Consider the following 15,339-nt stretch of genomic DNA (forward strand, 5'->3'; position numbering starts at 1 on the left):
GCTGAACGCTATTTTTAAGTATCCAGGACTCTGCTCCGTACGGCAAGATGCAGCTGTTATTTACCTTCCCTTTGTGAGATAGTGGCAATCTACCTGTCAAGATTTGAAAGTGCTTGCCAAATGTGCTCCACCCCAGTCTTATTCTTCTAGCTACTTCAATTTCATGGTTCGGCTTGGCGGTTATTACCAGTCCTAATTAGACATAGTCTTTTGCAACACGTGCACTATTACGTATCTCGAAGGGCTGTTCTCTTCCAAGGTTGTTGTACATTAGTTTTCTGCTGATTTATTTTAAGACCTACCTTTCTGCTCTCTTTGTCCAAATCCGTAATCTAAAATTACAATTCATCCCCGAGTTATTCAGCAATTCCATGTCGTCGGCTAAGCCCAGAATATTAAGGTACTTTCCATTTACTCTTATCCCCAACTCTTCCCATTCTAGGCCCCTTAAAACCTCCTGTTAGCACGCGGTAATTTGCACTGGGGAAATTGTACCCGCCAGCCTTACACCCTTCTCGATTGCTATTTTGTTGCTTTCTTTATGAAGCACAATGGTAGAAGTTGATCCCCTGTATATTTATTCCAGGGTGTTTATATATGCTTCGTCGACGCCCTGATTTTGCATTTTCTGCATGACTGCCGATATTTCTACTGAATCTAACGCCTTCTCGTAATCTATGAAGGCTATGTATAGTGGTTGGTTATATTCTGAGCATTTCTCTATTACCCGATTGATAGTATCAATGTGGTCGATTGTTGAGTAACCCGTTCGAAATCCTGCTTGTTCCTTTGGTTGTTTGAATTCTAATGTTTTCTTTACTCTGTTAGCAATTACCTTTGTAAATATCTTGTATACTACAGGGAGCAAGTTATAGCCCTGTAATTCTTCAAGTCCTTGTCATCTCTTTTCTTAGGTATTAAGATGATGTTAGCATTCTTCCAAGACTCTGGTACTCTTCCCGTCATGAGACACCTCGTAAACAGGGTGGCTAGTTTTTCTAACACAATCTGTACTTCATCTTTCAGCAGATCTGATGTTACCTGATCCTCACCAGTAGCTTTGCCTCTTTGCATGCTCTCCAAAGCTTTTTCGACTTCTTCTATCATTACTGGTGGGATGTCATCTGGGTTACTGCTAGTTCTTATAGTATTAAAGTCGTGGTTGTCCTGGCTACTGTACAGATCTTTGTAAAACTCCTCCGCTATTTTAACTATCCTATCCCTATTGGTAGTTATTTTGCCTTCTTTGCCCCTTACTGGATACATCCGCAGTATACAGAGGTTGGTTGTATTCTGAGCATTTCTCTATTACCTGATTGATAGTATGAGTGTGGTTGATTTTGAGTAGCCTGTTCTAAATCCTGGTACAGCTTTGGTTAATTGAATTCTAATGTTGCCCCAAATCTGTTGTCAATAACCTTTGTAAATAGTTTGTACACGACGGAGAGCAAGCTTATTGGCCTGTTGTTCTTCAAGTACTTGTGTTCTCCTTTTTTATGTATTGATTTTTGAATTGAATTTTAATCTTTGGCTAGAATAGGGACGACGGACATAAGAAAAAAAATTGAAGCGATCGGAGTGCCCACAAGCATCAATGCTCCATTAGTGTGCGCATCGTCGAAGAGGCTCACATGGATCATTTATTTATTTTATTTATTTATTTACAAGATACTGCAGGCATGGAGCCCAAGCAGGAATGGAACAGGCAGTAAGGCAATCAAGCCAAGCATCACACAGCATACAATAATCCGATCATCACACACATACAACAATAATGCAACCAAGCTCATCATAACAGCAATAAATTAAGTGGGATTTGGGCTAGTTGGTTCATAGTGCTCCCATAGAAAGTGCAGCGCAAAAACTCGGAGAGAAAAAAGAAAGAAAAAGGAGGATGGAGACAGTCTCTACTGTCCTTCTTTTTTCCCCGATTTTTCGCGCTGCCCTTTTTATGTCAGATTATGTATCCTTACCGCGATACACCATATCGCTCCACTGCAACTGGCACAATTCACAAAACCACGGCAAGCGTGGTCAGCGCTAGCACCGGAACGATTCGGGAACGACGGCCATACGAACTCATGCGAAATCAATGAAGGTTAGTGCCACATTTGGCTGTGATTTGAAGTAAAAACTAAAAAAATTCACAGCATATCCATGCAGTGATTGATGATTGGTGGGGTGAAGCTTTCGTCAGTCTGTCCGTGCTTCCATCCAACTACTCGTTCTTGCTTCCGTCCTTCCATACGTCCATCCGTGTGTTCGTTCATCCGTGTGACCATCTGTTTATATGTCCGTCCGTGTGCTCGTCCAAGCGTCCGTCCGTTCGTTCGTCTGTCTGTCCAGCCGTCCGTGCGTCTGCTCGTGCAGCCGTCACTCTGTCTGCCCATCCGTCCGTCCGTGTGTCCGCCCCTCTGTCTGTCTGTCTGTCTGTCCGTCCATCTCTCCATCTGTTTGTCCATCAATCTGCATGTGTATCCATTCGTGCGTCCGTCTATCTAGTGAACACTCCAAGTACAGCCATCTCACACCTGTTCATCATGTATCGATCATGTACAACTGCCACCATACAGCAAACCTAAGGACCACGCTTTCGGTTATGTGCTACCAGTGGTTGCGCACTACAACGACGGACTCACAAGCCATGCCACAAGGAGCTTCGCCCCTAAAACGCGCAACGATTCTCTTTGTGTGTATTAATAAAGCGACCTTTATTGGGACCCGAAGACACGATGAAGGGAACGCAACCAATGCACAGACCACAAGCGAGCCGCGTTCCCACAATAGATTATGACTACGAACACTCATGACGTGATCATGTATAATTTTTTTTATTTTTTTTTATTTTACATATACTGCCAATCCCAATTAGGGATTTTTGCAGGAAGGGCACATACATTGTGAAAGGGCAATATTTATACAGAGGGTACTCACTGAAATATTATAATAACGAGTAAGACAAAGCCGACAGAAATACATTTGATGACTACATCAGTACCACTTAAATACATTTAGTAGCATAGGACATCAATTCCAACTAGTACTGAAAAAAAGAATAGTGAGCACTTCAAACAGTGGACAAGAAAAAAACAGAGTTCGTCAGTTCTGAAGACAATAAATAACATTCGAGCAGGGATGAAAAAGTTTCCAATGATTGACTGTTTGTTATACTGATTGGTAAGTTATTCCACTCGCGAATTGCTAGTGGAAAAAAAGATTATTTCAGACAGTCCGTCCGGCACTGATATTCATGCAGTGTCTGAGAATGCTTTTGTCGTGTTGGCCTTCTTTCTTTAGATAACATGTACTTTGAACTGTCTATGTTTAGCTGTTGGTGAACTAACTGATATAGGAATTTCTCACGTGCCAGCAGTTTAGCGCGGTTTTTATTGTTAAAAAACCTGCTTTTTTTTTAAAGTTCTGTGGGTGAGCCAGGTATTCTGTACTTGTTATAGACAAATCTTATCGCTTTTCGTTGTATTTGTTCTAGGGCATTTATGAGATTGTTTGTAAAGGGAAACCACGTGACGTTTGCATATTCTAAGACAGGTCTGACGAATGCTTTGTAGGCTAGAAGTTTCGTTTTAGGTGGCGCGGAAGCGAGACTTCTACGAAGGAAAAACAGCTGTTTTAATGCAGCTGATGTGACATGACTAACGTGGATATCCCATCTAAAATCTTGCGTTGAAGTTAAACCTAGATATTTGTGTTCAGTCACTACCGGAAGTGGAGAGTTATTTATAAAGTAAACAAATTCAGATACTTGATTTTTTTTGTGATCCTCCAGAGAGCAGATTTTTTAACATTCAGGGTCATTTTCCAAAGAGCACACCACTTAGATATGAACTGCAAGGCTTGTTCAGTTTTACATGATCTTCTGGGGCATTAATTTCCTGGTAAAGTATACAATCATCGGCGAAAAGCCTCACATTAACACCAATGCCAGCAGGTAAATCATTAATGAAGATCAAAAATAAAATGGGGGCCAAAAGACTGCCCAGTGGTACACCTGACGTAACGTTGGCTATGGTAGAACTTTCGCGATTGACTTGCACATACTGTGTTCGGTTACTCAGATAATTGTCGATCCAGTCAGTAAGTGGGCCTGCGCATATCGTTGCTTCTAATTTTTTTATAAGTTTTTTGTGTGGCACCCGATCAAACGCCTTTGAGAAATCTAATAAAATTAAATCAGTTTGTTTTGTACAGTGTACATTGACGGAGATGTCGAGAATTAGTTCAACCAGTTGGGTAACTGTAGATAGTCCTTTGCGAAAACCGTGTTGTATTGGCGATAAGATGTGATTCTGGTCAAGGTACAACGTTCGATGTTTAAGAATAATGTGTTCCAGTAGTTTGCAAGTTGTGCTGGTTAGTGAAATGGGTCTGAAATTTGAAGGGTCAGCTTCGCTACCAGATTTAGAAACAGCAGCTACTTTTGCGATTTTCCATTCTTGGGGGAGAGAACAGGTTAATAGGAACTTATTGAAAAGTATACACAAGTATTTGGCTACTCATTCAGCATATCGCCTAACAAATTCATTTGGCAAGTTATCGGGACCGGCACCCTTCTTAGTATCTAAATTTAACAACAAATTAAGCACTCCGGACTCTGTCACAACAAGTGGTTCAATATGTCGGGTGTTGCAAATGTCAACATCAGGCACATTTTTATCATCAATCGTGAAAACAGATTGGAAATAGTTATTTAGCGAGTTTGCTTTATCTTCGCTTTCTTCTGGGGCCGCGGACCTAATATGGTTTTTGGGATTAAGGTTGTTCCAGAACTTCTGGGGAGACATTTTCAAAAAGTTGGGTAGCGTACTTGTAAAATAGTTTGCTTTGGACATTTTTATTTGGGATTTCATCTTTGTAATACCTTGACTCAACTTGTTCCGAATTTGTGGAGTAGGTTTTGCCTTAAAAGTTTTTCTGAGGCGCTTTACTTTACGCTTGCAATGAATAATTTTACGCGTTATCCAGGGATTATGTTTTCGTGTTTTCTTTGTTTTAGATGGCACATAGTTAAGAACGCAATGTGTTACGACTGATTTGAAGCTTGCGCATAGTATTTCCACATTTGTGTTTGAATCCTTCGCAAGTAGTTCAAATGAAGCAAGTTCATGGAAAAGACGATCAAGTATACTGGTGTCATCGGCATGGTTAAAGTCAAGATAGACAGAAAAGGAGTTGGACGGTATAGGGATGTCAACTATACAAACGGAGCCCTGAATAACTTCGTGGTCTGATATGCCCTCAAGAATTTCAACCTGTGCATTATCTGCAGGAAAATGATCGCTTAAGAACACCAAGTCCAGTATATTAGAACAGCACCCTTGGATACGGGTAGGCTGTTTTACGATTTGGGACAGATTAAATGTCAACATGATGTCAATGAGCGCATCCGTGCATGCACTGTTGTGTTGCATTGTTCGCCAGTTTATATCGGGTAAGTTAAAGTCGCCGAGCAAAATTAGCCTGGCTCCGAGAACATACTGATGCATATACGTGTGCAATGCCTGCAAGCTATCCTTGTCTGAAGATGGGCTGCGATAAACGCAGCCAACAAATACTGGGCGAGAAGTGAAGAGAAGCTTGCAAAATATTGCCTCGACTCCGATAACCTCAGGAAGTATTTCAAAGGAAAGCTCTTTTTTAAGTATGATGACCACACCTCCCCCGCGTGTCTGCCTATCTTTACGAATGATGACGTAGTTGGGGGTGTTACCTCAAAATCCTTTATCTCATTTGTCAGCCATGTTTCTGTCAAAGCTACGAAGTCAGGTTCAATTCCAAGAATTAGGGATTCAAGCGGTACTAATTTTTGAAGCATGCTGCGGGTGTTTATGGTAAGAAATGTTATTTCTTTCGTTGTCTGCGGCGTTGTGGCTCGCCTGATGCTTCCGCTTCGTCGTTTTGTCATGGTTAATGGTGTGACGGTCAGCGCTTACGAGCACAAGATCTTTTGTATCGTCATCCCATCGGTACAGAACTTCATTCACTTTTAACTTGTCATAGACCAGAAATACTTTGTCTCCGGCTTCTTTTTTGGTTTTTGCAATTTGCCAAAGCATTTTTCTGATGTATCTTACTCTATTTGAGAAGTCCTCTCCAACAGAGAAAGTGGTGCTCTTTAGTTTCGTGCAGTTTCTAAGAATAGTTACTTTGTCTTGGAAGTCGAGGAGTTTCAGCATCACTGGTCTAGGTTTTTGAGCGTTTTGTTTTCCTATCCTGTGCATTCTGTCTATTGGAACGGGTTTGATCTTTAGTATGTTCTTAAGTATCTGCTCACTTATAGTTTGTTCGAGGGTTTTGGGGTGTTCGTCTGCCTCCTCCGGTACGCCATACACAAGTAAGTTTGACCTTCTAGACCGGTTTTCCAAGTCGTCTATTTTTAACTCCAAGTATTGAACGGTTTTTTGAAGATTCGTTACTTGGGAGACACAGGACGTGATCTTGTTTTCCAGTAACGTTACTTGTTCAAGTTTTGCTTCAATAGATTTTAAACGTTCTTCTTTTATTTCATCTGCAATTACTTGAAGCTGTTTCATGATCTTGTTCATATCGGGTCCCGGGTTTGTTTCAATGTCGCCACTGAGCAACTGTAATTTCTTGATACAGGTACACATGTAACTCCACAGGACACAAATCTGCCTAGGGCATGGCAGCACTATTAGGCATAGGTAATTTGAACGAATACATTTTTCATAACGCCTGCTCACCTGCGGTAGATAAACAAACGGGTTGAGGTGTTGCATCCTGGCAGTGCTGCCGTGCCCTATGGCTTGAGTCGAGGGGTGTCCAGTCTTTATACCACTCCAGTCTGCCAGCAGCGCCGTCTTCACGTTGTGGCGATCAGCGTCGGCGCATGAAGTCACCGAGGCAGGCCTGTTTCCAGGCAAATCGCCGAGCGTAGATTCCAAGTGCACAATGCGCACATGATGCGCTTGGTGGCTTGGAAGTGGTGCGCCGTCGTATCCAGATAGCAGAGCCGGTTCTTCGCCTCCTGCTTGTGCGAGCAGCAGGACGCCAAATATCTGCGGCAGAAAAACAAACGGATTGAGGTGTTGCATCCTGGCAGTGCTGCCGTGCCCTATCAATGAAAGTAGATTTGCCTAAATAATTACCGAACAACACCCTCCCCCCACAAAAGCGGTCATCCTGACTGTAGTTCAAAGCCCAAAAACGCCTTGTGAAAGGCCTCGTGCGTGATACTTGTATTATCTCACCGGCCCGGCAGCGGCGGTCAGTTAGAAGAAGATTGGGTGGAACACGTTCATTAATTGACCGGATACGTTTGCTCCAATATAGTGCAGGGGCCAATGAAGCGTCATTGAAATTTTTCGCACAGACCATGTACTGCGACGGGCATAAGAAGCAGCACATCACCAGCGCTGAAGGACACTTCAACGTGAGATGCATCATAGTCAAGCTTGCGAACCTGTTGCTTTGCTTCAGTATTATTCAGTATTATTAATAAAAACGATATTCTGTCTTGGGGTACTTCAACGCAAAAATGTTCGCATGTTTGTCTTTCTGTACATTTGTCTGTTTGTCCACCGTAACAATACGAAGCATTGCTTGGGGCATAGAGAAACATACTCACATAAAGAGTGGACACTCCCGTAGGACCATGCGGCCCAGCTACCGCGCTGCTTTCAGCGCTCACGAGTGGTTTCAGACCTTGTATTTTCTTCAGCATAAATAAAACAACTAATTTTTTTTTCGTCCAGACGCTGGGATTTGAACCTGTACCCTCAGACTCCGAAAGCGAGTGTCTTTACCCCTAGGATACACACCCATGCGTCTACATAGGGAATACATGTACAGTACATCTAAACCACGTAATTGTGCCTCTTTGTGCAACACAAATGCAGAGAGGCAGCACTTTCTAGTCATACTTCACAGTTTACTCTTGTAAGGCATTAAATGTACTAAGTGGAACAAGATATAGAGCGAATTTATTAAAATTGCACGAGTTAATAAAATTTCTTCTTTGCTAAAAATTGATGGCCAACTTGGGCATTTATTGTCCTCCTGAGAAGGCTATTACATATTTTAACAAAGTAAAAGAGAGCATGGGTACGTCATCTATCGGTTGGCCAGACGTTTTCTTGCTCAGCCCCAAAAAGGCCCCAGTGGTCTCTCTTTATTATATTTCTCTATGCTTGGGGTACTTCGACGCAAAAATTTTGGTCTGTCTGTCGGTTTGCCTGTCTGTTTGTCTGCCATAATGATAAGGCGGAAATGTCGTAGGCCCGTGTGCTCAGATTTGGGTGCACGTTAAAGAACCCCAGGTGGTCAAAATTTCCGGAGTCCTCCACTACGGCGTCTCTCATAATCATATGGTGGTTTTGGGACGTTAAACCCCACAAATCAATCAATCAATTCTAAGTACCGCAGCGTTGATCACGCTGCGCTGACAATGAAGCGCTATGCTCAAAGAGGCAAGTGTTTACAACGCTTTGATAAGATGACATGGTGGTGGCATCTGCCCGTCGCTTGGCGTCCTTCACCTTATCACCTCTGAGACGGTCGCGCACGCAGCATGCTTTGTTTTTCAGGATAACTGTGAGATAGAGCTTAATCTCAAGCATGACGTGCCTCGATGCACTTGTTAACCTCCGTCGCACGCATCGAGTGCCTGCAGAATACCATTCACCAATTTTCTCGCGCAGAACATGAAATAGACGTTTTGTTCAGACCCTCCAGGCGTAAGACTCGTTTTTCGATGACATTTGCAGTGAAACATGCAGATACAGGGTCAACTTTTTTTTTTCTCCCCCCTTTCATTCATCTAATGAAGCAACACTTGACGAAATTCCGCATGTCACTCTCGAATACTTTTCGCATTATGAAGTGCTACAGTAAGCGACGTCAGAGCACCAAGTCTATGTAGATGGGCGATGTCACCCTCTCCATGAAGGGAACGAGCGCACGAAAAGGAGAGCAAGCGGCGTTCAGCTTGAAGTCTCATGCCTTTCCGTAATGCAAGGCGCTCCGCCGCGGTGGTCTAGTGGGTAAGGTACACGGCTGCTGACCCGCAGGTCGCGGGATTGAATGTCGGCTGCAGCGGCTGCATTTCCGGTGGAGGCGGAAATGTTTAGGCCCGTGTGCTTAGGTTTAGGTGCACGTTAAAGAACCCCAGGTAGTCAAAATTTCTGGAGCTCTCCACTGCAGTGTCTCTGGTTTTGGGACGCTAAACCCCACATATCATTCTGATTCTGATTCTTTATTTCAGCATTCATATACAACAAATGCTAGGACAGGAGGAAAAAGGCGCTATCTTAGCGGCTTGACGAAGGCCCCTGCCCCTACAGAATTTGGCAGGAGACAACACACGTACTCAAAAACTGAAATGCATCAATATACCGATAATCTCTCGAGAAAAAAATAATCAAACTAATATAATACTGAAATGCACGTTGCAAATTGACAGCACACCAAAAAGTTTCCTTTTTTCCTTACACAGAAGACACTTTTTTTAGTGAACAGTTCACAACGTTTACAAACACAGTCGTAGAAAATAGGCATAATGGTGAAACCATACAGATTTTCAAGTACATAAGAGCATGTATGAAGGCTTTCACACGCACCACAAAAAAAAAAAGATATACCATACCTGAGAAACAAGAAAGGGAAAGCAAGCACATATGTAGCATAAAAGTACTCACATAAAGCCGCACGGCTAAGAAAAGAAAATACTGCTTTAACATTCGACGTGAAGTAGTATTTAAATTAATGTTTTCCCCCTCAAGATCGTTAAGCAGTAATGATGTACGGTACGATAGCCGGTCTCTTCCATGATTGGTTCTCGAAAAGGGAACAGCCCAAGTTTCACGCTCTCTGATGTCATAATTGAGTTGATGTGGTTTGTTTAACTTACAAAGACGAATAAATGCACTGTGGCCTCGTTTCACGCTTTCTTTATACTTCATGGTAAGGTTAAACTCATAATGGTAACGAAATGGGAGAATATTAAACTGAGCAAATAATGGACTTGTATGGCTGTCCTAAGGAACACACGCAACATGCCGTAATGCTTTTTTGTAGCATAATTAATGTCCTGCGATTCTTCTTTGACGTTGTTCCCATACTAAATTACAATATTTAGCATGAGAGATCAATATTGTATTATACAACAGTAGCCGTATTTTTGTTGGAAGAATATCCCGAAGCCTACACAGTGCCCTGCATGCTTTCGCCATACGTATTGAGACGCGTTCGATGTGTTTGTCCCACAATAAGTGCTGATCAAAGATTACACCTAACGTTTCAACGTCAGCCGTCACTTCAATTCGTTCTCAGCGTTAGAATATGTTTAGATTATGATTTACGTGTTTTTGGGTTGGTGCAAAAAGAACAACTTTTGTTTTTTTTTTTTAGAATTAACCTGCAAAGAATTTCCTTTGCTCCACAAATACAGCATTTCGAGAACAGAGTTAGCTTGTTGGGATAAATATTCAATACTACGTAACTGGAAGAAAAAGCTGGTGTCATCTGCGTATATTATATAATGTGGTAAGCTGCTAATGTTCACTAAATCATTTATATAGATGTTGAACAGTACGGGTCCTAATATGCTTTCTGGAGGAACACCAGCTTCCAGCTTCAGAGGGTCTGAGTAGTAACCCGAGATGCAAACGCATTGTTTTCTGTCCACCAGGTAAGACCTGAGAAGATCCAATGGCAATCAAAGGAATACCTAATGTTCTAGCGTTTTTAGTAAAGTAACCTTGTTAATCCTATCAAAGGCTTCGGAAAAATTAACAAATACACCTAATGTTAACGTTTTCTCTTCGAAGCCATTCAAAAGTAAATCCTTCTGTGTTAATAGAGCCGATTCCGCCGATAGGCCCTTACGGAACCCAAATCGGTATGGAGTTCATAGCCGATATTTTTCACATAATGACACAACCCTTTTACAAATAATCTTTGCCGAACCTTTTGCAATGACAGGGAGCACTGACACCGGCCGATAATTCGACATAACATTTCGTTCACCTGATTTGAACAAAGCAGTTACCTTTGCTTGTTCCATTTTTTTCGGGAACACACCAGTAGACATGCAAATATTGAACACGTGCGCAAGTGCATCTACTAGAAAATCTACTGCAAATTCAATTGGTTTATTCTGCAGACCTTCAATATCCCTTGCCTTACTGTTCTTTAAAGATATGAAAGCAGAGTAAACTTATCCAGGTGTCGTGGGCTCAAAAAACGCCGTGCGTGGATTGGGCGCTCCCGTGTACTGGAGAGCGTCTGTACTGTGAGCGCTAAATTCTGAACTTGTAAAGTGTTGATTGAAGCGGTTTGCTAATTCAACACCCTTTAGCTGCTTCCAATTCTCACTAACTTCGAGCTCTTCATTGCTTTTGCTTTGATTTAGAAGTTTATTAGGTGCCCGCCAAACTAAATCGCCCTTGAAGTACGTATCACTAAACAGTTTTTCTATGTATACCTTTTTTGCATCTCGAAGTAACTTGGTTACAAAATTAACGTATTCTTTAAAAGTGGAAAGGTCATCCGGGCTTCTCGAGCACGAAGTGGCTATAGAAGTCAATTTTCCTATGAAATAGCTTTAAACATTCATTTGTTAACCAGGGTTTACGTAGCTTTTTTGTTGGTACGGGTTTTTTGAAATCATTGTTAACTTAAAACAAATGGGTGTTTTTTACCATGCGCATTAGTGTATCGTAAGCTGCGTTAGCGTCGCTATAGTTGGATACCGATGCCCAGTCAACGGCTTCACGATGGTCTCGAAAATCACTCATTGTTCTTGGATTTATCTCCTGAATTACGAAGGATTTACATTCCCGTCGTCTTGCTCTAAGAATGTTGTTTCGTTCAGAAAACATGTATATCGGCAAATCATCCTCTAAATCAGCGACAATTGTACCACCACTGACACTTGGCACTGGGCTATTTGTAATAATTAGGTCGATAAGAGATTCAGTACGGCATGTGACGCGAGTTGGTGCCTTTATTATGTTCGCACAACCTAAAGAGTCAATGAGTAAGGTAAAAGCTTGAGTAACTGAATTCTATTGCAGCAGATTAATATTGAAATCACCACCTATGTTTATACACAGTTTATTTTGATATGCATAACATAGTAGCTCCTCTAGGAAGGTAAAAAAACTTTCGCAATTTACGTGAGGCGGTTGATATAAAACAGTGAAAACATTGCATTCACATTGTATAGTTAGCGCTTCATAGTCGGGTGTGGTTTTGGAAAGATTTGCAACCAAGTTACATGAATGTTTTTTTGACACCATCTGCATGACTCCTCCATCACGATGGCTTGGTCTACTTAAAACGAAGTTTTGATAACCTGGCAAACGAAGAATATCACCTTCTGCAGAGTACCATGTTTCAGTTATCATTACGATGTCAAACTGGGATGTCAATTCACTAAGAAATGCTTCTATATGGTCGTGTTTATTACGGGCCGACTTAGCATTGAAATGCAACAACGTAAGAGAGTCAGCGTACCCAGGATGAACAAGTTTACGTGGTAGAACCATCATTTAAGAAGGAATAATATTTGCTGTCAGTAATAATCACTAGCATATTTTAGTTATATCTGCTTCGCGCGTGATCTTAACAGTCAGCTTCTTCGTTTTTCCGTGCGAACACTTTCCCTCCCTCACCCATAAAAGTAGCCATTTCATTTCTTTCTTAGGAACTGTCATACCAAGTAGTTGCTTCAGTCGAGGGCATAAGTGTTCATTCACAAACACTGACTGCTTCGAAGGAAATCCGATGTCTCCTGCCATGATTCTAACCTTTCGTGCTTTTTGAATTACAGCATTGCGTTTAGAGCGATGGTTGAAAAACACGACAATGTTCATATCAGTACCAGACTTCCGTACGGGGACGCGATGGAAAACATCGATATCGTGTTCCGTTACCGGCACACCAAACACTTCACCTACAATTTCCAGAATATTCCCAAGGCTCTCATTCTGCGAGCAAAGAACACCCTTCACCTCAATATTCTTGTTTCTGGAATATTGATCTTGTGTCACTATCATTAGCGAGTTCGTACACACTGGTTTCCTTAATTTTTCAAGTTCTTGCAAAAGAGGCTCTTGGGCTGCTTTTATCTCGGCATTTTGCTGCTTAAGTATTTCACATTCTTTTTTAAGTGTTTCATACTGCTCACCAGTATATTCTACACTTTGCGTTCTCGCAGTTCTTTACAAAACTCACGTTTCAAATTCGAAATTCCACGCTTAAGTTCAGCCACATCATTTCCCATTCTGAACAGCAGGAAAAAAACACACACACTACACAGCAAACACCTCATAAGAGATACATCTTAATCAGCCATTGGCAGCAGGGCCGCAAATCAGACTTAAGTAACAAGAAGTAATGAAAAGTAATATCCAACCTGCAGAATAAACGTGGGTAAATTCTCGGTTCGCGTTGCGGCCCCTGCTGCCAAAATGATGGCGAAGGACAGGCGGTGCTCCTTATAAAGGGACTGCAGAACAGCCGATGCGACGTGGATCCACGTGGGTTCCTCAATCAGTCGCAGACAGCTCAGGCAGGCAGCGCAGCCATGCATCTCCGATGCAGGGAATGACGCCCCTTAGTGCGTCTGTACAGTTGCGCTTGTGATGCAATGGCCCACCGCTTTCTTGAAAGTCCCTGAGCACCAGTATTTGCAGAATAAACGTGGGGTAATTTCTCGGTTCCCGTGGCTGCCTGTGCTGCCAAAATGACGGCGAAGGACAGATGGTGCTCCTTCTAAAGGGACTGCAGAACAGCCCATGCGACGTGGATCCACGTGGGTTCCGCAATCAGTCGCAGACAGCTCAGGCAGGCAGTGCAGCGATGCAGCTCCGATGCAGGGAATGACGCCCCTTAGTGCGTCGGTAGAGTTGCACTCGTGATGCAATGACCCACCGCTTTCTTGAAAGTCCCTGAGCGCCGGTATTTGCAGAATAAACGTGGGGTAAATTCTCGCTCGGTTCCCGTGGCTGCCTCTGCTGCTAAAATGACCATCATTCGCAGCACGAGACGTTGAAAATCATTTAGAACTGATCGTGAGCGCTCGGCGCATGTGTTGTACTTGCCAGCTCGAACTACTTCCACCTAGTGAGGGGCCCTTTTCGGCCAGTGAAGAAATTGTCCTTATACGCAATTGGACGCGGCCAATGTGAGTCATTTCTCTCATTTGGTCTTAAGAGGTCTGGCTATCTTCTCTTGTGCTGCCCTTCTCTGCCATGGCAAAATGAAAGTGTGCTGATTCGACGACATATTGAGCGCTAAGAGACAGGGACATCAGAGAGACGAAAACAAAGTGCGCTAACTTCACCAATTTTTATTTTCAGAAAACGCCTACCTATATATTCTTGAAGTTCAACATTCATACATTCTTTCAAGCTCATGCACAGTTTGCGAAGCACGGTCTCTCCTTTTGTGGTTTCGCACGATGAGTCAAGTGTGCACGGTCGAATGAGCACTGACATTTTTGGGCGTGTTGGTAAACGGAAGTTGACGACATATCGACTGCTAAGAGGCCGAGACATAAAAGAGAGGACAACAAAGTGCACTAACTTCAACAATTTTTATTTTCAGAAAACGTCAACCGATATATTCATGCACATTGGCGCCACCAGTCTATATACTAGTCAAGCAGAAACGTCCTTTCCCGATCTGAAAGGTAAACTGACGGTGCCCTTACCCGCGTGTGACCTTTGCAAAAGATAGCATTAGCTTCAATTATCTCTCCGACGTTTTTATCTTTATCCTTCGCCAGTACACTGCAGGATTCGTGCACAGGTGTGCAACTGCATTCCACGCATGGTACTGAAAAATGACCATAATTATTCTTGTTTTTTATTTTAGGCTTGTGCTCGCGAAGAGGATCGCTAAGGCATCTACCCGTCCGACCTTTACATATGCTTCTATATGTCAGCGGAAGCCCATAGACCACTCTTTGTACGCAAACTACAAAACATTCCTGATGGTTCTTGGAGCACCCGACAGGTGGCCTGCGGTGCGGGTCCGTCAAGCCATTTATCCTGCCAAGCTTTTCCGGTGCGGAGAACACTACTTTGATGCCTACTCGACTAGCAGCTATTTTCTTCAGATTGTGAGAAGTTTTGTGCAGATAAGGCACTATCAGTGTTTTGGAAACGCATTGCGGAAATCCTGCCACCATAAAGTTCAAAGGTGTCTTATGAGTCAGTCTGAGAGGTTATCCGCAGCAAGTTTCCCAGAGTCAGTACAGGTGTCGGTTGTCGAGGGTTTAATTCAAAGATGCTGCTTAGATAGTCGCCCTCGGGAAGCAGCCATCAAACAGGCGAGAAGTAGGAGCAGAGTGGC

The 15,339-nt window shown here is 42.7% G+C and overlaps 1 protein-coding gene across 2 annotated transcripts in view; it reads right to left on the reverse strand.

Annotated features, from left to right (window-relative positions):
* LOC119166690 (uncharacterized) overlaps nucleotides 1-13,814 on the reverse strand; it is a 74,721-nt gene extending 60,907 nt beyond the window's left edge. The window contains exons 1-2 of one of the 2 annotated variants that reach the window (XM_075882403.1): nucleotides 13,397-13,801; nucleotides 6,723-7,037 (exon numbers count right to left, since the gene is read on the reverse strand). In XM_075882403.1, coding sequence (XP_075738518.1) covers nucleotides 6,723-7,037; nucleotides 13,397-13,573 — 492 coding nt within the window. In that variant the 5' untranslated portion in view covers nucleotides 13,574-13,801. Of the gene's footprint in view, nucleotides 1-1,584; nucleotides 7,038-13,396 lie in introns of those variants that run through there. The other variant, XM_037418011.2, reaches the window with a different exon arrangement.
* Nucleotides 13,815-15,339: the final 1,525 nt, after the last annotated feature.

The sequence above is a fragment of the Rhipicephalus microplus genome, unplaced genomic scaffold, assembly GCF_043290135.1.
Source record: "Rhipicephalus microplus isolate Deutch F79 unplaced genomic scaffold, USDA_Rmic scaffold_12, whole genome shotgun sequence".
Lineage (NCBI taxonomy): Eukaryota > Metazoa > Arthropoda > Arachnida > Ixodida > Ixodidae > Rhipicephalus > Rhipicephalus microplus.